This window comes from Ixodes scapularis, unplaced genomic scaffold (assembly GCF_016920785.2).
Source record: "Ixodes scapularis isolate PalLabHiFi unplaced genomic scaffold, ASM1692078v2 PGA_scaffold3__209_contigs__length_174095766, whole genome shotgun sequence".
NCBI lineage: Eukaryota > Metazoa > Arthropoda > Arachnida > Ixodida > Ixodidae > Ixodes > Ixodes scapularis.
This window is the reverse complement of record NW_024609868.1, coordinates 118,859,896-118,885,716: the sequence shown is the minus strand read 5'-3', so window position 1 is coordinate 118,885,716 and position 25,821 is coordinate 118,859,896. Positions and strand designations below refer to the sequence as shown.

General features: G+C 42.0%; 1 protein-coding gene across 1 annotated transcript in view; it reads right to left on the bottom strand.

Moving 5' to 3' along the window:
• Positions 1-605: 605 nt before the first annotated feature.
• Positions 606-25,821, bottom strand: part of LOC8030148 — a 73,268-nt gene continuing 48,052 nt past the window's right edge. The window contains exons 11-13 of the mRNA XM_040211183.2: positions 20,887-21,100; positions 1,159-1,362; positions 606-819 (exon numbers count right to left, since the gene is read on the bottom strand). Coding sequence (XP_040067117.1) covers positions 713-819; positions 1,159-1,362; positions 20,887-21,100 — 525 coding nt within the window. The 3' untranslated portion in view covers positions 606-712. The remainder of the gene's footprint in view (positions 820-1,158; positions 1,363-20,886; positions 21,101-25,821) is intronic.

The window sequence follows — 25,821 nt, the reverse complement described above, 5'->3', positions numbered from 1 at the left end:
AATAGCGAACCCCTTTGTTTGTTCACAAAAGTCTGTTACGCTAGACGAACATGTGCAGGGCGATTAACTGGCCGGGTCACGTATAACCTTCGCCAATTTTTGAAGTTACGAATATTTAACCCGTGCAGTTTACTTTAGAGCAAAGATTCACCTAACGTTTGCCTTCCTACAGGTGTCAACGTCCACGTCCGTGTATTGAAAATGTTGAATTTTTATTTTTGTTTGTTTGTCAAAATATAACCAATTAGCCGGTTAAAACAATTAATCGGGATTAAACATTACTCAATTAATCGGTAGGTTATTTCATTATATGCCTAGCCCTAATTATTATTTTCTATTCAGATAAGCTCTTCATGTTTTATATGTTGTAAGAAGGCAATCAAGCTTCAAATAGATAGGTTTTGCTTGGGATAGTACTTAACTAAACCAGAAAAATACGCACCTTTAATGACAGGAACACCGACGTGTTGGATTTGAGTTACTTGGTCACGCTTACGTTTATAAGATATTAAGTGGTATATAAACGGTAAAAATGTTTAGCCGCGTTTTGAGCAAATATCTGTGAGTCTTTAACAGCTTTAATGCAAAATCTGTGGACAAATACGAAGGTTTAATTAAGTATCACTTTATTAAGATCTCAAGAAATTACAAAATACGAATAACTAAAGTTTAGTGTGGCAGTGTAGGTTCAATTGAACCCTGAGTGGATGAATTACGACAAAGATAGATTGGCGGCCCTGCCTACCAAGAGGTGCCCCTCAGGAGATCTGTTCAAGCCAGCCACCCAAAATGTGCAGTTGGATCCTTCTTCCGGAAGATCTAGAATAAAAAGCGAAACAAATGCTGTACATGTTTCCACGGCACTTTCGCAATGCAGGACAATTTCAATAATAATTTAGGAGGTTACTTTGGTTACCTTAAGTCTTCCCGAATTCCTTTACCTTCTAACAAGATCCCACCTCTATATCCTTTTAAGTTTTATCTTTTCGATAATTAGTATAATATCGGCGAAGAGACAACCCGGAAAAAAATTTATGAGTAGGATTGTGTTAATAATTAGACGTGTATGTGCACAACCTCTAGGACCAAATCTTAAGGTGGTGCCCCAACGCTTTCCTCGTGTATGCAGTATATAACCAGTAGATATTCAAAAGTTACCTTGAACAAGCAGTTGACATTCCCCAACAGTTTTGGTTTGTTTTTCGTTTTTGGGACATTCCCATGATACAATGTAGCTGCTCAGCGGTCCAGCCGGCACAGAAGGACGCTTCCACGTTACAAGTATGCCGCCTTGATACTGAAACTTCAATCCGTGTGGTTCAGTTTTAGCTAGAACCGTCAATCCGGCTGGTTCACCTGGAGCTAGAAAAGAAAGCGTGTTGATTTAGCAATTCTTAACCGATGCAACCGATTTATGGGAGTCCCTAGCGATCGTTGCGTAGCCTCCCCAGTTGATAGAGAGAAACAGCTGTAGAGACAAAATGGAATGATTTTTGAACGATGCGAATCGCATTAACATACAAATTTCACTCGAGAACGGGAACATCAGAAAAAAGAAGGAAACAAGCCACCTATATAAGTGTATAGGTTGTCCCTCTTTTAGTTGTTCCAGTCTCAGGTTAAATATAGATATTGCAGACAAATGTCCTTTATATTTTACACTATTAGCATTCAAATTTTGTTTCCACTAGGTAATTGTCGTGTAAAGTTTACTGGTGCGTTTGCTGAAATTCACACGGAAATATGACAATGTTATGTTGACAAAGTGAAGAACACGCTTGACATATATTTTATAAATAACTACGGTAGCTCTAAAATTTTATGTCATGTATATAATGGCATGTTTCAATCTCCCATAAAAGCAACGTTTTTTGTGCTACATTCCCTGTTTCAGTTTCCAGATTGGGCAAACTCTAAATAGCAAACGCAATCGAAATGTAGTATGTTCTGATACTTTTAATGCCACAGAAATCTGTAAAATATGTTTTTAGAACATATATGTTTACATGTGTTTTCAAGACAATCTCTCTGACACTATATTCTGAGGAATGTTTTGGCGTAAAAAAAAAAAAAAATAGACGACTTCTCTTTTGACACGTCTGCCATGGAAACAAAGGTTAATTTTTAGTTTGAACACTGCAAACTTAATGAATAGTTATTCTTTTAATATAATTGACAATGGGGTTGCCAAACATTGCCGCTAGGAGTGAACCGATTTCTTAATTGATAGCTTGTTCTAAAGTACTGCTGAAAAACGATGTATAAGACTAATGCTCTACTGCACTTGCAACCAACACAGTTTTTTTTTTATAATTCAGCGTTTCTCATACACCTTCCTATATAATGCACGGATAGGTAGCCAAGATGGTAGGTTGAGGGCTTCTAGAATGCTATATACTCATCGGTGTAATCGCTAAAGGCAGCTGTAAGGAATGGTTTATACAGGGTGTTTGAATGTAATTTGAACATATTTGCTTTTATCAAAAATAGGGGGTGAAGGTTAGAGGAGTATTGTCTTCACTATGTATTTACTAGGCTCGGCGGACATTAGCTGAAGGAAATATCGTTATGCTAAGTTGACTAATTAGCTAAAAGTTATTAATTTTTTTTAACATTTGGTTTAGGGATCACGTTGTAATTGCAGTTTTCACGACGAGTACTATTAGAGGCCTAAACAATTAGAATAGTTTTCAAAAATCTAATGATTTTCAGATTTCAATCAATACATTGTCGGTAATTTTCGCCCGATTTCGAAATTATGCTCAGAGAGAACATCAAAATAATGACGCTCGTCGTTTCAATCATGTCATTTTATCGGCAGCGTGTCCTTGGTAGGTTCGCCGGCTAAGGAAACTTGTGCGAACTTTTTGGTGTAATTTCTAAATCTACGAGAAAACGCGAAGATGGATCGATTAATGTCTAAAAGAAAACAGCTACCTTTTTGAGCATTGTTTAAATTGGTCTGGCCTCTGATAGTAACTGCCGGCACACTGAAGTTCTGAAATGTCGCCTAAAACGAATATTTAAAAAGTTGATTAAGAAATTTCAGTCACTTAGTTAACTTAGCATGACGATTGTCCCCTCATCGAATGTCCACGAAGCTTGATAGCTATGTAATGAAAACATTACTCGTCAAACTTTCCTCCACTACCTACAAAAATCATTATGAATTGAACACCCTGTATATGTGCTTTAGAACCCTTAGGCTCAAGAAATATCCTCGGTTCGTAGAAACCAGTTTAGTCTCAGAACATCTATAAAGAAGATGAAACTTCGTAAAAAAACTGCCAAAAGCGTTTTTGTTTTGCGAGCGGCTGGCAGTTCTTTTTTTACAAAGCACTTCAAAAAAAGGTTGTGCGTCTGCTTTTCCACAGAACACTCGATTATCCAATCACCGCAACGTACAGAGGCAGCTGAGCGAATGACGATGCCAAAACATATGATTCGACAAAAAAAATCGCAGTCTGAGTTGTGACATTAAGCAATGCAAGCGTGACGTTTTGTACTGCTTAATGCCACGACTCAGACTGCGTTTTTTAGACTAATCATATGTTTCGACATCGCAATTCGCTGAGGCGCATCTTTAAGTTGCGGTGATTGGCTATCCGAGTGTTGTGCCGGAAAGTAGATGCACAGACTTTTTTAGAGTGAGGATCCCCGTCGGGCCTACCATAGCCCAGCAAGCTCTGAGCTCTTAAGATGCGCCCAACATCCGCTTTTCAAACATTAGAAATGTATGCAAAAAGCATATAAATCACCCATTTCAGAAAACTTCTAAGCCCACAGAGGCATGGTGTTCCTCCGTGTAAGCTACTCCTCCGAGAAAATGGTACAAGGTTCTGGAGCTCTACGCGAGGCCACAGGTGCAAAGCACGAAAGCTTGACGTAAGAGCACCGGCGCCAGGCAGGTTTAACAAAAGCAGTGCGACTGATTGAAATATTGCAGGTTCCAGCCAGACCCCCGTAATGCTCCGATACCGTTCTGTTGGATCAGAGCCCTACCGTACGATGGACCTCTTCTGTTTTTCTGCTCTTGAATCTAACAAAGGGGATCGCAATTTTTATGTAATCATCTCCGTGTTTTAGATAGGTAGTGGCTCTGTGTTTTACTAGGATATATGTACAGGAACACGTTGAACCGAGAGCGTCAGAAAAGTTTATAATAAGTGGCTATGCGCGTAACATTTAAGGTTTTCTTCAACGTTAGAAATCAAAACAAAAATAATATTAAAAATAGGTATAACATAATTTTTTCAATGTTAAATTTAAAAGTTCAGTAAATGGCTGCTGAAATTGTAATATTTTACAAATAATAATTAGTTTCCACGTCCACTACGCCTTCAGGACAGGATAGCAATACTTATTCAAGTGCTTGACCAGGATTAGGCAGGCGGATTCGGATGAAGCAACTTTTCCCACAAAATGTGAAAAAAAAAAACCTTAGGAGAACTTGTCGTATACTCTTTCAGACAGGTTGGCGAATTACGTTTTGCAGGCTGTGTTATGCACGTGGTCCGTCAAAGTCAGCGACAGATGAGTGCAATTGATAAGAATTGCCATAGATTTCTGGTGGCACCAAGAAAATAGCAGAAAGAACGAAAGTATATTTTCTACTTCCCGCTGAATCAAGTGATAAATCAAATATTCTCAGTTGAAAGTTATCTCTTTTTATTCTTTAAGAAGCCTCCGTGAGTTACAGCGTGTGCCCTAAATAATATACAAGCTTTTTATTTTTTTTCTAGCAGAAATGTAGCTTTAGCGGTCTGGACAAGGTTCCAAAGTTTTAGAGTATGCCGTTATCTAATTCAAAAAGTTCAAAGAGATTTTCTCTCACTTTTAATGAGAGAGTGGCGGCCGTTCCAGGTTGTTGACGTTATTCATTTCCGTTTACATGTGGACTTCGCCGGCAGGCATTTGCGCGTTAAAAATTTCCGACAATCACTCATATTTGTTTTTAAATTAGATAATGGCAAGCTCTGAAACTCTGGCATCTTGTCCGGACCGCATGCGCGACATTTCGGCAGAAAATAAGTGTTCGGCGGTGTATAGTTTATTTTGTGGGGGGAGCCGCGTCGTCCTGTGTACAGGGAGCTTTACAGTTATACTTGCGAGCATGGTGGAAACATATACGTGTTGGCACTATGCTGTTCGATAGGACTCCAGAAAACGCTTTACACTGCTGGTAGAAACTTATCAAATTGTGAAAGGGACTGGAGTTCAACGAGGGATATTCTTTGTGATCATTTGGTGTTAACGTAGAGCGTATATGGATTCGCGACTTTAACTTTCTATAGGCGGCTCCAATAGATTTTCGAAATGACAGATATAGTAAGGGTCAGAGATGCGTGATATATATCAATTGCTGAGCCTGTATGGCCTGCTTACTTTACTGAGCGACACAAACTATTTCTGCTTTCACGAGGAAGCTAGACTACTACGACGGATTTCCTCTTTCTCCCGAGAACAGAACAAAGTTCAGGATAATATTTAGGCCGTGAGAAACACGTTAAATGAGGAGCGAAACTGAAACTAACTTATATTTTGTACTTAATGCCTTGATATCTACACTCATTTCGGTCTCATTCCTTACGCGAAATGTGTCTCACAGAGTAATGAATGAGTTGAATAATATTGCCAGGTGAGATTGCTTCTTGTGGCTCACATGTCCTAGTTAGGCACTTAGATAATGTTTTTTTTTAGAGTTCATAGCTAAAACAGGGTTTTTCATTCACCTAAGAGTCCATATATAGTATGTTGTTTTTGTTGAGAAAATAGGAGCTGAATTTATTGCCTTTTTTGCGTGTTCTTAGTGTTCTTTTCCCACTATGATAAGTTTAACGAAAATAATAAACATCCGGTTCCTTAATACGTTTTTGGGTCTTTAGGTGACTCGTTGTTTATGCTCTCTCAAAGAGAAAAAAAAGCAATACAAGTGTTTGCAAAATATAATTACCGGTGACGAGTTTAGAATATTTCCACCAATTGCACAAATTAAGGCACGGTGTACTGACTATGAAACCCATACCAAACGGTGTTGACATTATAAAAAGCTAGCATGACACACTCATGTAAAACTGACAGTAATAGTAGATACATTATAGGGGGTACACTCAAAGTCTCCACCTTTGCGAGATATGTTATAGAAAAACATTTCAAAATTTGCCGCCAATCCTTTCAGAACAGGTATTTTGAAAAAATCTGGTGTCATTGTTTTCATAGTTATAAAATTTACCAAGTCATTTATTTTCTTCAATTTTTTCAAGCCGTCGTTTTTCCGATTTTAGCCTTTCCATTTCGAAGGAACGCTTACATGCTTGCACGTCTGTTCACCGTATCGCAAATCGTTATTCTCGGTAAACTGGTTAAACAGAAAGTTTTAGTTCCATACAGACTGCAGCACTCTATTGGGACAATGCATAATTTTGTTTGCAGGGGTGTTCAGATATGGCTGTTCGCGACCTATGGTCGCGAGCAGTTCCACCGTGCCTGCCAAGTGGGGGTTAGAGCGGTTCGCGCTCCCGCCGCGAGAGTGGGAGCAACGAGCTGGAGGCGCCAATTAGCCCCGAGAAGTTTGCGTGGGGCCCCCTTACGGCGAAACGGGGTGACGTCACGGCGAGGATAGAATTTTCCCCTGACTCGCCCCGTTCGCCCTGTGGAGGCTGTGGCGACGTTAGCTGTCGGCGCGCTCGATTCTATTCAAAGTATTTTAGTGCGCTTTTTTTTAGGCAGTGTAATTTTCATATGTGGCTTTATTGAGGTATGGCCTATAATGACAGGCGAAACTTCAACCAACATTTCAGGCATGGCTGAGAGGGCAGGCAACGCATGAATCACCGCTGGTATAGTAATTGGAGAAATATGGCCACTATTGCAGGAGCGTCACTGTAGATTTACATCTCACACAATCAATACTGCTGATGGTCTGAATTAATTAACAGGTTATGTGTACTATTTCGTTTGTTCTGCTTTTTGTACCTCTGTTTTTAAACAAACGCGCGGAAGCAGAAAAGCTGCATGCTGCTCAAGCAACATGTTTAATATGGTCAGGGGCATAGAGAGAGAATCAAAGGTGAGACAGCCCAAGTACAGAGGGCAAGGTAAAGAAATACGGAATATTTATTTATACACATTGCTTACATTTGACATTTGCTGGATTCGGATAGCATTTCAATGGCCTCCACAGGTGGTATCTGTGGGTTTTATCATTCCTCAAGTAATGTACAACAAACGTAAGCGAAGGTGTCTAGCCCGTTGTTAGTCTATAAATCGAATTGTCCTGAAGCTAAAATACCAGAAGCTTTCTCGCGCAAACTGTCACCCTTCACAGGTTCCACATTTTCTGCTACTAGTGCAGTATATATCACTAGACAGCCATTCGAACGCCGGCTAATCCTCCTGTTTTCCTCTGTCCAGCTGTTTTCCTGACTCCAGCTGTAGTGAGTTTGGAGGCTGAGGAGGCTTTTGGGGACCTGCAGCAGTGTCTCTTTTATTTGGAAATGACAGTTCAAACTAAACAGTGTATTTTTCGAATACACAAGGCTGCAATAAAGAAACAATGTCAGGGAAAAGTATGAACATTCCAAATTACGGTACTAGCTGTGCATATTTTTGGCAGTTTAATACATCTCATATAGGCGACTGGGGCAATTCGGCCGTTTTTTTCTGCTACCACACAAACTAATTTTCAGTAATTGTGCATCTTTTACAAAATAAAACATGTCTGCATACGTTTACGAACTATAAAATTAATTCACGAAGAAGCTATATTTATGAAAAACAACCCTGTTCCACGAGCACTTCAAAGGCCTTCAGACCCAGGGCCTTCGAAGCATCTCCGAACCAGCGCATGTAGAGTGGCACTAGCGGGGTCGGGGTCGCGAGCTAATTTGCCTACCGTCCAAAGGCCTTTGATATAAATTCCAATTGAAATGTCCGTAAAGCGAGGTGTAATATTCTCCTATCCCATAAACATGCAAGGAACATAATTCTAGCGCCTGGAAAACTTACGCCGCCGCTTCGCCGACCCCTCGCGCGATTGCCTTGTGCCGTGTGGACCGACATAGAGGTTCATAGGCGGCCGATAGCTATCGGGATTTCTAACCCGATTATAAAGGTAAAAGTGACAAGCACGCTTATCAAAGCTACGGAAGCACGTCGGTGTCGGCCTAACCCAGCGTCCTGTACACCGGGTAAATGAAGCGAGATCGCGTAGCGAGTTCCTCCCCTGAAGTCACGGTTAACCTCGCCCAATCAGGGCGCGGCAACCGCGGGTCGTTTGGTAGAAAACAACGGGATAAAAATTAAAACTACGCTGCAGTGCCTGCTTTCAACCTACGTACCCATAATCAAAATTAGATCAAACGCCCTTTAACCTTTGTTTACGACCAACCTAAAGCGCTTACTGAGCAAAAAGAAACGACTGTTTGCTAAAGCTAAGTGGTGAGGATTATGAGTGGTCGTCTTATCGCCTATTTTCGTCTCGGACTAAAAGTGAAATAAAGAAAGCTAGAAAGGATTTTTTGGCCCTAAGTTATATTAACGGCCTCCCAGAAAGTATTACGTCAGCAATTAGGCTCTTTGTCGACGATTGTGCTATCTATAAAAAAATATCTTCCCCAGCCGATCACTTAATTCTTCAAAGCGACCTGAACATAATCAGCGAGTGGTGTGTTACCTGGGAAATGAAAATAAATTCTAGTAAATGCCGCGTATTAACAGTTGCAAAAAAAAAAAAAAAAAAAAAAAACATTGTCATCTTTCCAATATTCAGTTTTAAACCAGGTTATTGGAAATGCACTATCTTATAAGTATTTATGGGTTCATTTTACCAGCGACTTGTCCTGGAAAACGCACATAGAGAGCACAATCGCAAATGCATCTAAGAAGCTCAGTTCCTTAAAACGTAACATTCATTCCGCTCCACAAACAACGAAGCTACTAGCTTATAAATCAATCATGCTTTCCAAACTAGAATATGCCAGTATTATATGAAATCCTCACCAAAACTTTAAAACGAAGCTCTGCAGAATAAAGCTACGCGATTCATTTGTCACGGCACGAGTACTCCAGCTTCACAAATTTCAGAGACTTAAAGAGAAGCTTGGGCTGCTCTTTAAGTCTCCCTTTAGAGACTCGCGGAAAATCGCTTGTTTATGTGTTTTTTTTTCTTTTTCTTCATAAAATATATTTCGACGATCATTTTTCAAAACATGTCTCTGCTCACTGGCACGGTTCCTATCTGCTAGACTTGATTATTCTTTCAAAATTGAGCCCATTAAGTCACATGCTAACCTGTTCATGTCTTTACCACTTTCTTTAGCCATAAAGGAATGGAATAGTTTCCCCAGTGATGTTGTAGTTTCATCTGACCCGATATTGTTTAAACAGAGATGCGAAGAGTTGTTTTTTTTACCTGCTAGTCTATGACGGTTTTTGTATTATTGTTAACTTCAGTGTTTGTACTGTTCCAGTTTCACAATGTGTGTGCAAGTCATTGCACGTTTTCTTCTTTTGTACAGTTTAGCGTTTTGTTGTTGCATTGGTGAATAAGTTTTTTTTTTTTTCAAGTTTCTCATATAGGTATCAGTCACAACTTCCCCATTTTTGTCATCCCCCCTCATGTAACGCATCAATAGATGCTTTTGAGGTGAATAAATGAAATTAAATTAAAATGAAATGTTCTTTGGGTATACCTGTTCGACCTTTCATCAGCATGCATAATAAGTATTGAAATAATTACAGTTAGCTCAAGTGTTACATATCCGAGTGTCATGTTATCGAGTGATTCATCATGGAAGGGATATGCTGAAATGATAGCTCTGAAGGATATGCGAGCAATTATATATACTTGTATGTATACTAAATTTTATACGAAGAAATTTTTGACAGGTTTTAAGACAAGTTAAGCAAACCTTTTACTTTACATTTCGTGCATTGAATACGCCTCAGTTGTCTGGGATCGCATCAAATTTACTAAATAGACAAATGTGAAAAAATACAAAATAATTGTGCTAGATTCGCATTAAATAAATATGAAGTCGGAGCGAGTGTCACTAACATGAACGAGGTCCTACACTGGGAGAAAAGTAGCGAACGCAGAAAGGTTTTTAGGCAGAACATTTTAGGTGATATCTACAGCAAAAAAAAAAAGCTATAAATTTATAGAAATTATTTTTTTAGAGGAACCGTTTTTATGTGTCAGGAAGAACATATTACATACACAACATAAGACCATATTTTTATCACACTGATACTTTCGCTTATTCTTTTTTTCCGAAAAAACAAACAAACATCGAAGACTAGGATATTTTCATGGTATGCGACCGCAAAAGGAGACAAGGGACACAAAAACACGTCAGACACGAACAGCGTAAGACACGGACAGCGTTCAACTCTGTGAATGTTGTTCGTGTCTGACGTGTTTTTGGTGTGTTCCTTGTCTCCTTTTGCGTTCACAAACCAAGATGTTTAACAAACACTCTCTCCTAATTTTATGTTGAATATGTTGCCGATAAATGTGTTCGTGGCTAACTTTTAAGATGTTCTCTGGTGCTCAGTGGTGACTTTTATGTTATATTGCACTCTTCATAGAAATACATTGCATCTTTGTATGGGCACCCTACGTCCGCTAGGAGTCGCTACCGATCACCCAGTGGAACGGGCCGCGCGCGGCCACAAATCTTGAGTCAGCGTATTAAGAGCGGTAGAGCTCCGCCGCGCTCACGCTACTCCTGCGCTTCCGCGAATGTGCTAGCCCAAGCAGGCATGCCGACCTTGCAACACCCACCGGTGTACCGCTGCAGTAGAGCTGCGACCGCCAAGGCCGCTTCCCCAGGAGTACGCGCGACGCCGCCGAGAGAGGCGCGCATATCGGCCCTGAGTTACATTTGCAGGGTGTCCATTACTTCCGTCACATTTGCTTTACAGCGTGTTGAAGCATTTAATTTTAGAGCGCAGCTCTTAGGGGCCCGTTTCCAGCCTGAGCGGCGTCGGCGTCACCGTTGGCGTCGCCGTCGGCGTCGCCGTCGCCGTCGCCGTCGGCGTCGGCGTCGGCGTAACCGCGCCCCTCCCTCTCCTCCTCCTGCCCCTCCTCCTCCCCTCCTCCTCCTCCCCTCCTCCTCCTCCCCCTCCTTCTCCTCCTCCTCCCCTCATTGTATCGTATGGTCCGGGCGGGTCACGTGACCTCAGGGGGAGGGGGTCACATGACCCGTTTCCAGCCTGTGCGGCGTCGGCGTCGGCGTTGGCGTCGGCGTCACCCCTCCCCCTCCTTCTCCTCCCCCTCCGCTCCTCCTCCTCCCCCCCCCCTCCCCCGCCAAGGTCACGTGACCCCGGGGGGTCTCCCCTCCCCCCGCCGAAATCACGTGACGGCCCGCCCAAGGTCATGTGATCCCGTCCCCTCGAGGTCACGTGACCCCCCGGACCTCTGCCCTCCTCCTCCTCCCCTCATTGTCTAGTATGGTCCGGGGGGGGGGGGTCACGTGACCCCCCGCTGAAGTCATGTGACTTATTTTCAGGAAACAAGCTGCACAAGTACTCCGAAAAGAGGGGGGGGAGTAGGAGGGGAGGAGGACTAGCAGGCATGATCATGATGGAGGAGGAGGAATATACCCTCCACTCCTCCTCCTCAAGAGCTGCGCTCCAATTCGGCGTTACAAGAAGTTGTAAACGGCTTTCACTTTTTAACGCGAAACCATTAAAGACCCATTCAGACAGTTGCGACTCCTTAGAACGGAGCTCCTTGAAACGTTTCAAATATCTTAGGATTGAGAGAACACACTTACACGTTTGCGCCATCTGTGCTGTGACCCTGGAACTGAATTTACCCACAGCAAAGGCTTGGCGGTACACTCTCAAGAAAAAATGGTGTAAAAAGGTGTATTGTTACACCCTTTGTCCCATATAATACACCCCAAAACTTTAATTCAACGTACAGCGCCCTACAGTCGAACAGACGGCCCCAAAGTTTACGACGTGCTTGATAGCCGTGCGGTACAACTTATTAAAATAGCTAATGTACGTCTTACCAGACTTGTACACGTTACTGAAAAATAGTAAGGAATTACATTTACAATTACTCGAGGCTAAATTGTAATTTATTACAATTACAATTACCCTCCCATAAGAGTAACTGACCGTTACCCCACAAAGTAATCCGTTACTTTCGTAGCGTTACTTTCAACAATATTGCCTTCAAGTAAGAAAAAAAGGGAAGGGGGATATTTAAGTTCTTATTGTTGCAAGCTGTTTCACTTAATGACCCTGAGTATTTTGAGCAATAGCTGGCTCTCGAAAGACTCGCCAGACATTTTGGGTTGTTTCTTACTCAATATGTCGACTGCTACGCTGAACACCCACTGAACTGAGGCACTGGATGGGACTGCCATATTGTTCCTCACGAATGCTTTATGCTCTGCATTGAGCTTCACCGAAGCAATGGATGTACTATTTACCTCAAAGATAGAACAAAGCTTCGTCGTTGCAGCCGCTGCTTGAGATAAGAGAGTTTTAGCATATCGTTCCGATTCCTCCGTTGCCCCCGATAACGATATGATGCATGCTCAAAGGCGGTGGCGGGGTATCGGGTGTCGTTATCGGAGTCATCGGACCGATCTACTAAAATGCTCCATTGTCTAAATCGCGAAGCTGTGGAAGTCATCATACATCTCGCCAAAACTAGAATAAGAACTAATTTATGTCCGTCTTACTATACCTCCATATATTACCAGACAATAGCAAAACATGGTTGTAACAGTAAGGTGATAAGTAATAAATATGGTTTAGCTCGATATTCTTCTTCCTTTGGTTTTGAAAAGGTCGAGCCTCGGTTGAGACGTTGGTGAATAAAAACTGTTTCTAGTATATAAACATAAGTACTAAAAAAATGACACTCATAACAACAATTAATTAGAGAGTCGGTTAAAACAAGGAAATGTAAACGCACGTTTGCCGTGTGTACCTTTCTTGGTGCCGTTAAAAAGCGCATGGAGCACGAAACGACTGCAGTTTACTCCGGTGTTCTCCAGATAGACGTCCGCTGATGCCACGGGCAGCGAACGGCAGAGTACTAAGCAGGGTTGTAAAGTACCTAGGTACAAGTAACTGGAAATCAGTATCTAGGTACTTTTGTTGTACCTGAGGTACAAACCTAGGTACTTTCATTTCTCGGTATCTGTATTTGTATCTTAGGTACATTTTTCAGTAACTTGTAACTAAGTGAAGCTACTTTTTACAGGTACTTTTCTATTCACTTCGTCAAAATAGTAGAAACTATAAATGTTGAAGTATTAACACACTACCATGTGCCGTGATTAACATTGAGTTGGGTAGGGCATTGGAGGCACTGATTTGATCAAACGACGTTTTAGCGAACGAAGCCTCGCCTATGATATTTCATCGAACTTACACTTACATTCATTTTAGTGAATGTAAGTGTTCATTTCAGCGAGCGGTGGATTAGTGATGCCGTTCTAGTGACACCAATTTATTTAATCGCTTCGGAACTCCGTTTAGCGAAAATAGCGACCTGCTTCCTTCATCTCAGAGCGAAATCGACTTCATTGCGTGCTTGGAGTTCCTCTGAGAGCTATACTTAGAAGAAGACAACTTGAACGATGTGCGCAGTTTCTGTTGCCCATATCTTGTCCTGGTGGTGGCACTGTTCTGCCATAAATACAGTATAAAATATAATTGCAAATAAATTATAATTACAATCGTAAAGCAATGTAACATCGCGTATATAACACAAATTCCACTCAATAAATCGGACTCAAACTTTGCAGTTATCAAAACTGAGATAGTTTTAAAGAAAAAAAAAAAGAATTCTTCTTCTAACGAAAGAAAAAAAATAAAACTAGGAACCTTAATGCCTTTCTCTCGTCGTCGTGAAGGTTAGGTGCATATGCACTCGACTCGTGCGTTTCTTATGCGGCCGACGCCTTCTGGGCCCGTCGGCGTCAGCACCGGCTCTGAGGGCAAGAACGTCAACAAGCGAGTTTCGGCGGTTTCGGTGTGACATGGTCAACAGTGGAAGCTGTGGCCTCGGTCAACCAATTGGAGCGTGGGGACAAGGCACGTGAGGACTCAACACCGATGTGGACATCGCATTGACACCAATAACGCACATTTATCGAAGTCGTTTTTGAGTGTATCCTTAGTATAAAAGGCTCTACTTCCAATATATTTTTACAAATTTGGGGAAAATAAATAAAGACAGTATCTTTAAAGTAACTGTACCTGTACCTAGGTACATCTTTAAGCAAGTACCTAGGTGCGTACATAAGTACCTTTTTGTATGAGTAACTGTAACTGTATCTTAGGTACATTTTTTAAGTAACTTTTACAACCCTGGTACTAAGTAAGCCGCGCTATGGCCCCACTCTAGATTTTCACTCACTCATCAAGCACAGATTATAAAGTCTACGTCAGCCACCATTATGTTCAATTTGTAAAAATATCTGCTTGACATGAGATGCGTCCTGCTGGGGCAAAACAGGAAAAAGGAGGAAAGTTATTACCATTTTCCAGGTGCTCGCAAAAAGCTGACTCATAAAGAGGGTGACTGAGATGAAGATAACCTGGCTGGAATTCACAAATAAAGTGGGCCAACCCTAGAAGTAGAAGGACTACTAAAGAGTAAGTAGCTTTTAAAACAGGGTCAAATAAGGTGAAAGAGGCAGAAAAAAAAATGAATCCTGTTTTCTAAGAAACGATGAGAAGTGTGCAGCAACGAACGAGGATGCTTGTGGCAATAACACCTTCACATATTATCACATCTCTTTTAGTGGATTTTAGGGCAGACGGAGCGTTGTCACGTGTTGTGATATTATGACAATTGTCGTAGTCACTATGTTTCTTCAAGACTATGTTTCTTCAAGACTGGACCACACATGCAAGATTGCCCGACCCAAGACCAAATCTACAGCCCATCAGCATTCATTTCTACCCGACACTATTGTGGACTGGAATGGCCTTCCCGATAACATCGTCACCATCGCAGATAACACCAAGTTTCGTTTGCCTCGCACTTAACCACCACTCCCCTCTGTAATGCCCCTTGGGGCCCTGATGGTATTTGTAAATAAATAAATAAATAAACCGAGAAAGACACTGTTAATTATTTTCTGTGCACTTACCACCTCGAGCTTCTCGAAGAGGAACACAATCACTTGGTGTCCTCCTCTCCGCGTCTTAGATCGCAAAGAAAAAACAAAGGGACTAAAAAAAGCGGATATAATTTGCCCCCCCCCCCCCTCTCCTTTTTTTTGTAGAAATGTTTATTTGGATTTTTTGACATTGAAGTTAGGATCTAAGAAAAAATAGATTCAAGGGCTTGGTGTTGCAAAAAAAAAAAAAAAGGCTTTGCGTAACTGAAAAAAAGAGTGCCAGGCCTCCCTTTCCGCTGGTCAATTCGCGTGAGTGTCACTGCGCTCGATTTTACCTAAATAAAAACAATCCTTTCTTTAGAAAAGAGGGGGGGGGGGGGGGTTGGTCTTGAAACAAAATGTAATTATTCCGTTACTAAATTACTGATAAATGTACGGCATTACAAGTAATTTCGTCACTTGTAACGGATTACGTACTAGTCTGCGTCTTACTGACTACAAAAAAAAAAAAAATAAAAAAATAATAATCGTTTTTTTTTTGGCCTTACTGTAAAAACTCGGTGTCTTCTTTCTGTGGTCTTTGATACCTACTTTAGGTATTTAAAAAGTTATATCGCACCGTTAACAAGACTATAGGGCGCTGTACGTCGAATTGAAGGTTTGGGGTGTGTTATATGGGACAAAGGGTGTAAGAATACATCCTTTTACATCCCCTTTTTTTAAGTGTACTTTCGAAGTCAAATGTACGTACTACTTATGAGGAAGGTTCGTTGACAACATTGAGAAAAAAGGTTCATGCCAAAAACCATATAATGACGCGGGAAAGAAAGAGAAACTATACGGGACCTCAAGGTTTCCACTGCTTCCCGATAGGTGGTGTCAGTACGTCCTCTCGTCCTAAAAGATATTAAAAGGTCCCGATGCACTAGCTCCTAAGAAGTCGCAAGTGTGTGAACGGGCCTTAATTGTCCCATAGAGCGAACCGGCGTTTTCAGCTTTTGAAGCCGCGCCAAACGGCACCTCAATTTCCCTGTCCCATGAAGCGAAGCCTGTAGTCAGTAGCAGCGAATTGATGGAAAACTCCCATTGGCTGGCGCGCGACATAGTTCCAAGGAACGCCACTACACAGAGAAGCCCTATCCATGGCGCTGCGGCCCGGCCGCTGGTAAAAGGGAAAGGGTGGCCGGGCTCTGCAGAGCGGCCTGCCGCAGAGCCCGCCCAGGCAGCGTACGCAGAGGTCGGTCGGCCGGACTCAGCGCGGCGTGCAGCTTGTAGGAATACACTACGCATACGAATGCTTTCGCACTCCTACACGTTAGCAGTCTCAAGTCTTTTCGTAGTTTTTTGTTGTGTAGTTTATGTTCAGGTTCTTTATATGACCTGACTCGCACCCATGATTAAACGTTTCTCAGTGATATTGCGCAGCAAAGCAAACCAACTTGTCGCGGCCGCTGAGGTGGCTTATCACTTTAGTTCGCCAGTCACCGAACGCCGATTGCAATCAGCTCCGGCGTGCTGTGACGCAAAAGCGACGCTAATTTCGTCATTGACACGTGACCCTCCGGCGTCAAATGATGGCTGCCATTCCGGCGGGCATCGCGCGCTTGGTTTCGGCATGGACAGATTTCCAGAAGACAACTTGACAATGGATAATTCTTGCTGTGTGCTCGATCCAGGATTTTTAAAAGCTGGGCTGGCCTTCAGCAATGAATGATTGCTTTCATTTTTCAATATGAACATGCTCCCTAAAGCGTCGAATTAAAAAGTAATACGTGATTTTTTGTTATTCAGCCATTTCTTTTACACTATCTCTTGAAGATAATGTCCGTCTGGCCGTATAACTCACTCGCACAGACTGCATTTTGTGCATCTTCCACTGCTTTTTCTCCAATTTGTATTCGGTAAAAAAAAACAATAAACCGCCCATATGTACTTTACGTCAGCTTTGCCTATTCATTCTGACGTGTGTCAGAATCTTCAGCTACACGTCTTTTTCTAAAATAATTAAACAGCGTCTCTGCTGCGCGACGCGGGGAAGTTTATGTTATGTTACTTGACGTCACGTGACCCATACGCACATTCGAGTTAGCTGCTAAAAAGTGACAAAAATTTGATAATATCTATGTTGTTTGACTCTTCGAAACGACTGAGAAATAAATTGAAACGGTCACTCTCATGCCATGTGTTAAAAGAATTTAGAGATAAAGGTCGCTGCAAGTTTTTTTCTTTATCTTCCTTTTTTCGTTCTTCAACGTAATAAGCTAGCATCATCCAGCTCAGTTAGCCTCGTCGTTTTTTTTTTTAAATAACCGATTTTCTCCCTCTCTCTATTTATCTTTGTCAAAACTGCAACCTGGTATTTTAACAAAGACGACAGAATAAATAACACACTTAGGAGCAAAGGACGACGGACACTTCATCGTTCAACTCGGAACAACACAAGTACAGTCAATCTCCTAGCGGAATCTTTCTGAACCCACCCCTGACCGGAATCATAAAATAAAGAAGAAGAAAAAAAAAAAGAATAAAGCGAGTGAAGGGAGCGTTTTCATAAATACAGGATGAAGGGGGACAAAAAAAGGAGTGACAGATGTTGCATTGTCGGATGGAAGATGAAATGCAATTATGCCAAATCCGGGAAAAATAATTCTATCTTATCCGTAGTTAAAATGATAGAAGGCGCCGAAACATTAATAATAATTGAGTTCATGCTGAAGGATTCTATAATTTATCTGCAAATCCTCATTAAACAATAATATTTCGACGCCTTCAATCATTTTAACTAAGGATGAGATAGAATTCCTAACTCCGCAGTTGGCATAATGGTATTTCATCTTCCATCCGACAATTAAATTTTTTGTCACTCTTATATAGTTTACATCATACGGACTGACTTTAAAATCTGGTTTCGCATTTGCGATCGAGTGTAGCAGTGCGTGTTGCAAACGGATTCACCGGCTTTTGACGAGAAATCTCACTTGCGCCACCTTTAAGCAGTCTCCGATTTTAACTAGACTAAACGTTTTGCAATAATTCCGACATAACATCTACGCACTTTCTATAAGAAGCGCTCGCTTATGACTCTGTCAGCTATATTTAAAGCCCCTAGTGAAAAAAAAACAACAACAACAAAACAGTGCGTAATACCTTAGGCTTTACACATATATCCAAGGTGTTTCAGGACTACCCGATAGATGGCGCCAGTGTGTTCTCTCGTCGTAGGCGGTCACAAGTGGCTGCAACGCACCCGCCACACTCAAATGACCTGTGTGAATGAGCCCTAGCCTCTCTTTATCTGAAGTTTACATCAGGCTTGTCACCAAGCCACACATACAATCTCCCAGGGTGTAAGATGGGCAGGTAAGGGGGAAACGATCACTGAAACCTGACGCAGCGGTGCGACCTGATTGTGCCCTCCTGTCGGCTTCCACTCGGCAGGCAGCTCCGCCCTACGATAGATGGGGCAGCGGTATACGCAAGACGATGGAATTGGGTTTGTATGGAGCTCTGTGAGAGTGGTCTCTCTATTTCCGCCTGATGACGTCATAGATGTGTCACGCTTTCGCCGCTCACGATCTTGGCGGCGTCCCAACAGCTGTAGTGCCTGCGGCAGACGCCTGTTCCGCTGCAGGTCGCTCTCTAGTGCGGCAGTCCGCGGAAATTTCGGCAGTCAGAAGTTGGGACGCTGCGACGATAGCGACACTCGCGGTCCCTCGTGCTTTTCGCCAGCTTTTCTACGCCCAAGCGCCAGAATCGCGACGTTCGACGGCGCGATACTCCTTTTTTCGAGTGACGTCAATTGTTGCCGTTTCTGGACCACGTTTAGTGTATTAACGGGATAGGACGCTAAATGCACCAGTCGGAGGCGCGCTCCAGGCACCATAGTTTCGGTGCCGGACGCGCTTGGAGCAGACGAGTTTGATGGCAGCAGACTTAATTTCCATTTTTCGCCATGTTTTGGAGTCTGGGGACGGTCAAGATTATTGATGTATGGGCCGCTACTGCGGTGTTCCGAACTGTCGGTCGAGTTACCACCCAAGAAAGAAAAAAAAAAGCGGTGGTATTCAACGCGGGCGATGTTCAGTTCGGGTGTCTGTCGTCTTGTGCACAGCGTGACCGCCGTGTAGTGTGACGGCGTACCGCTGGTGTCAAATGACGTCGAATTAAAACCGACCTTGCTTGCACGTAAACAGCGGAAACGGATAAGCTAGATCGCCGAACACATCCACAACATGGAATGGAATCGACGCCGCCGACGCATTCACGACACGCCTCAGCTCCTCAGCTCCTGGCCTTGCTTTTGTCACGCTGCGCGCCCCCTTGATTCCTCTAGCTTGTAAGGGAAAGCTACAGATAAAACAGAACCTATATATTAAATATATTATTAGTTTGCTCGATTAAACTCGCCTAGTTAATGCACAATTTATGTAATACTGTGCCAGTGAGTCGGGTTGCTGCGAAAAAAGGAGGGTATTTCGTTTTCCCCTTCTTACCCTGGCGCCATCCATGTATAGAGTACAGCGAACGTTCCTGAAGCGGGTACAAAATCAGGTCTCCAATTGTCTCTCGTTTTCCCACCTGCCTATATTATACACTGGTCTCTCCATTCCCCGAACGTCCTATGGTCGCCGCCATTTTAGGGCTTGGTGCAGTGTGGTTGCCACTGATGGTTGTTGGTTGCGGTAAAAAATTCGGGCAGAAACATCTACGTTCCTGTCGAATTAAGTGATTAGTTGCAGACAGAATTAAAAGAGCCGGGAAGGGTGACTTGTAAATTTTCCCGCTAAATACAGCTGGTACACGGAATTTGCTTGCAGGTCACGTGATATCAAGCCATCTGGCGTCATTTTTCCCGGTAAATTTAAGTGGGGAAACTGATTAAAAAAAATCATGTGACGACAATTTTTTCGCTAAATCTAGCAGTTATTGAATTCGTGCATACATCATGTGGCATTGTGTGACGTTATTTTTCACACTAAATTTAGCGGAGAAACTGGATTAGTGTTCAAGCAACGTGACATAAAGTTTTCTGGTAAATTTAGCAAGGAAGCTGAATTTTTATGTAGGTAACGTTACATGAAGTCATGTGACGTCATTTTCACCGCGAAATATAACGGAGAAGCTAGATTGGTGTTGACCTCACGTGACGTCGATTTGACCTCTAAATCTAGCGGGGAAACTGAGTTTTGGTGTAGATGAAAGATATCGCGGCACCTGGCGTAAATGTTTTCGCTAAATGTAGCATGAAAACTGATCTTGTGCATAATTCACGTAGCATGAAGTCATGCGACATAATTTCCCCCTCTAAATTTAGCGGTGAATCTGAATTGGTACAGGATCGAGTCACGTGACGTAAATTCTCCCGCTAAATCTTGCGCGGAAACCGAATTTGCATATAGGTCACTTGCCAGGAAGTCATGCGACATCATTTTCACGGCTAAATGTAGCGGGGAAAATAAACGGCCAGAAACATACCTCAAAGTGGCCTGATGTTCTTAAGAAAGCTAATCGCTTTAGAAGGCAATCGCTTCAAAAATGTGACTTCCTGACCATATCCACGGCGTCAGGAAGCTCGGAAAATGTAGTAGTTTTCTGTCTCGGATTGTTTTAGCATTTCTGAAGGACGAAAAAGTGTTTCCTGCTATTTCATACCAAGCATCGGACAACTGGCAACAAGGATTTTAAGCAAAAAGATGGCGGAAGTGTTGTTGCCCCGAAGCGGTAGCTGATTTCTCGGCTCTAGAGCTGTGCAAGCCGAGGATCATAAACTCCACGGCGTCCTTACCTGCTATGCCTGTTCTGACTTTCAGTGTAGAATTATTTCCGCAGCCAGCGTCGTTGCAACCTCTGATTGAAAGACTGTAGGTAGTGTAGGGCACGAGGTTCTTGAGCGTGATAAAGCCCGTCTTGAACTCGGGTGTCCACCCGTGCATCACAGCCACATCGCAGTGAGCGTCGTCCGTGCAGTTCATCCAAATATTTTCTTCCGTCTTGGTGAACTGTGAACCGGAGCAAAAAAGAACCATCGTACGTTGTTTGTAGACAATAGCACGGTTATGAAGCAGTACGTAGACAGATTACGAAAACATACAGAACACCCGCTATTTTTTATACTGGCATGGCACTAATTAGTTTCATTGGCTGGCGACAGAAAACCACACCCAGAATGCCCGAGATGCTTGAGTAGTCTTTGATTAACGAAATTTGGTTTGTTTCATAATCTACCGGGCAATTTGGCTAGAAACGTCAGAATGGACAAAATGAGTGCCATACTGGATATATGTTGATTGCAAAGAGCGCATGAAAAAGGCAAAAATGCGTTTTGGGGTGTCCAGCTTAACCTCCATCGCTTAAAAAAATAAGAAAAGCTTTCTTCTGCCGAATTAAGAAGGCCGACGAAACCAGCAATGAAGAAACCAAGAAGCGTGTGTTATGCCTGCACTAGCAGTTTCAGATATGAGGTCACTTAACGGCATCGCAAACATATGTTCCACTGCTAGACTACTAAACTAACAGAAAAAAAGAAACTAAGCTGGAAACATCTACTTACTTTCAAGAAGCGGAGAGCCTTAAAATAGATGAGGCAAATACAGCCGATAAAAATGCGATGACGGAGAGAAGTTATTCCTCTCCGGTCTTCTTCTTTCTGTGCGGTGTACTTACCTTATCTAATCATGAACCAACTCGCCTGCATCGCCACTTTAGTAAGGCTTTTAACATTGACGAATGTCTCGATGCTTAATTTTTATATTTTGCGTCATCAAAGTGATGATTTCAGATTATAATTCCAGTACACTTTGGTGCGCGTACGTGACGAAGTTGGCGACTCCTTTCGTTGCCACGCGGAGGAAGGGGGTTCGATCCCCGTTCGAACCTCGTTTGACCCAGATCTTTCTCTTATAATTCCTGTACGGTTCTGGAAAGTTCCAGCCCATTCTTGGCTGTGAGAAAGTGTTCTGCTTCGGAACACTCCTGAACGTTCCGCGCTTTCATACATATTTATAGCTTTTTATACTATGTATACAAGAGCAGTGGTAACGCGCTTATATATTATATGTATACATTTGTATACATATATTGATATATTATACAATACATATTATTATACATTTAACGAATTCTACATATATTTATATATTTCTCTTCGTGTTTATGGGCACAAGTTCGCCTCATTAAATGTTAATCTTAAGTTTCACGTTCATGTCCTATTTTTAGTTGTGACAATATATACATCGTTTCATACGACTGATGTAAAAAAAATGTAGTGTTATTTTTTATGTTCTATGTAAACACCCAGGAGATGTTAAAGTGCGTGATAATTTTCCCAATTCCCTCGCGCTCTCATCTTCGAACATTGTTTTTCTCGTTCCCAAATTAGATGTATGCAAAAATAAACTAGGCATTTTTGAATGTTCATTTTATACCAAAATGTAGCGCTAGCGGTTCGAACTAGATACCAAAGTTGCAGCACTAACCCTTATCTTATTCACGTGTCATGGGATTTTATAAGGTTTTAATTGGGACAATGGCGGTAGACCGAGCTCTTGAATACATGAAGTTCTATGGAACCAGTGGCCGAAAACGGGCGAAAATGGGTCCCTTTAATTCCCATTATAATCTAAAAAAGGAATCATATAACCCTTGAATGAGATAATGGTTGGTGCTGAAACTTTGGGATCTGGTTTGAACCGCAGCGTTACACTTGGGCGGAGAAGGAGTGTTAGACGATACATCGGTTATTTTTGCGACCAAAAAGAAAAAAATTGTCTTTCAGACAGGCTGTAGTTTAGAATACACAAATAGGCGACAAATTATTCTGGACTTTTCGCGATATAACAGGTTTTCCGTTTTTTTTTTCTTTTTGCCTGGATTAATTGGCTCTAGCTGTCCATATTATTGATACCGTTTGCCGACTGACCACAATCGCTGTCAACGTGGTTTTTATATTTACCTCGGCTTTTTGTCGGGCATGTTTCACAGGGCAATAATTTGTATTCAGCTTGGAAGAGCATCCAATAAATCCCTTAAAACCAGATGCCATCTCTGGTGAAATGTCTCCGGTTAAATAAAAGCGGATAGCCGTCTATACTGTAGCCGCACACAAGATAACCAGAGATTACCTGCTAGTTATTCTAGATAAGGAAACAAACACAAACATGTACAATATTAACAAGTCGTGTACTTGCGTTGGCGTGCGCGTAGCTTGCGAGGCAGGCAGCCAAAACGCCAGAACGCCAAAACACTAGGAGAAATCTAATTCGAAATAGTCATATGATAATAATGTTTCCTCGAAAGCAATTGTTGGCCTCTGGCGTTTGTTACCAGAAAATAGGAAACCAGAAAAACGAATCACGCTTTCCAAATCTTTCTACAAAACTGATTTATTGTTTTTTGATGACACTCAGGAAGTTGCTAATTAACACGACGTGTTTAGTTTTACTAAATTAAAAACTAACTAACAACCTTTAGTCACTAACCTGACTCGTCGTAATGATTAGTCCCCAAACATATGTCCCCCTGGCCGTATGACTCACCAGTAAAGAGCGCAATAATATCTTTAATGACTGTTTGCAGCTAAATTTGATAGGTTAAAAATGAAACACCCTATAAAAGTATCAAATGAACCATATTCTAAAAATCAGCGAGTTGTTATTCTACTCAATAGTTCATAAAAAATAGAACATTGCGTTTAGAAATGAACCTCGGTAGTCACCAAGAAAATAATGACAAAATAATCGTATCTGTGAATAACCGAATATATTCAAGCTAATTCTAAAACTTCAGTATACCTCCCCCGCTCCAAAAACCCGCAGACCTGTATAATCTATTTATGCTTTTAATATTGGGAGAGGATTTTGAGCCCAGAATCCCTGGCTTCTGCAGTGCATGCTTTCCCTTCTCATTCTCCAAGCTGCAGTGTGGCAACACACTTGGCCACCCATTCCCCATTTGAATGCCATACTTTGATGTATACTTGTGTGCATGCTTTCAATGTTTTCTTATACTCCCCGTCACTCAACTTTTATGCAACACTTCTCTGAAACGTGAATTCTTGTAGTATTTTATGAATATTGTGAACACACCGGCTTGACTGACACTTAGAGTCATTACAGTGCAAATTTGAAGTATGGTATCTGATAATATTCGTAATATAGATATATGCATCTCATTCAAAGAAAACTATTTGTCCTTCTATTTGCTTTGCAGTTGAAGGTCATATTCTGTGGTTTGAGAAACTGCCTTTATGTTAGATTCAGTTGCCATTCTGCTGTGAAATGATTGTTTTGTCATGCACAGCTGTTATTGTACTAGTTTTTTTTCTCATTCTATGGCCATTGGATCTGCATATAAAATAAACATACTGAGTCCAATCAAGCCCTCATTGTCCATGTTTTCCTCAGAACTGCCTACTTATACCTGTTGTTACTAATGACAACCTGTGTGCACTCATATTAATGCAGAACATATGTCTGTTAAGGCCAGAACAATCCAGAACACAAGACTGGCAACTTCAGAGTAATGTTGGCTAAAGAAAAACAGAATAAGCTCTGATGCATGAGCGAAAGATTCTGTAATGTATATAGTTTCTTCTCAAAAGCATATATGCTGGTGGGCATGAGTTAACGTAAGAAAGCAGCTGTTTTAGCTTACTGTCACATACTAAAATGCAAGCAGCCTAGGGCTATGTACTTTTCCGCATTTTCAGCAACATGACTAGCACATGGGGTCCCTGAAGGCTTCCCACAGACTTCTTAGAGTGCTCACTGAGTATGTGTAGGATACCTACAATCTCCCACACGGTGTCCCGCATGTCTTGTAAAGCCCATGGTCCTGATTACATGGCATGGATTACCTAAAGCCATCCACACAATGTCCCATAGAAACTAGTACTATACCCGCAGGATGTGTGGGTGACAAAAAGCAACCCGCACAGCCTCCTACATGTCTCGTAGACTCACAGCCCTATCCCCACATGTCTCGTAGACCCACAGCCCTATCCCCACAGGCTGTGTGGGTTACAGAAAGCAACCCACAGAGTTTCCCACATGTCCCATAGACCCACAGCCCCATCCCCACAAGGATTTTCGGAGACCTACAGAGACCCACAGGTGTCCCATAGAGCTATGTAGGACCCCGCAGAAATTCTCTGTGGGTGCTCTGTGGGCATTTGGACCAGGGTCACGTGTCAGCGGATGCGCACATTCAACGTTATATCTTTGTGAATATTATGAGGTAGCATATTCTAAACTGCATTTTGAAACTACATTAAAAGTATAACCACGCGTTCTACATTGAGGTGAATGAAACATAAACCAGAGAAATCGAATTTCCTCCTCCAAGCTCTGTATGATTCCGAGAAAATAGAAATGCCGTTTGAACACAGAATCTGTATATGGCCTGGACTTAATGTGAAAAAGTGTCACGCTAGACTTGGACGAAAACGCGTCACGCGGAGGCCAAGGCTACATAAAGAATACTCCGCCCATAGCAGGCAATGCATAAGCATCCAAACAGCTGTCATTAGTGCTCATAATTAATCATATGTAATCATAATTAGTCAAAATTAATTGTAACATGCGACAACTTCCATGTGGCTCGGCGGGAACCGAAGCCCGGAACGTTTGATGCGAAGACCGATGCCTTTGCTCGGCGCCACATGTAGAACATGAAAGGGAACGCAAGCAGGAGAACCTACACTTCGTTTTAACTTTAAATCCAG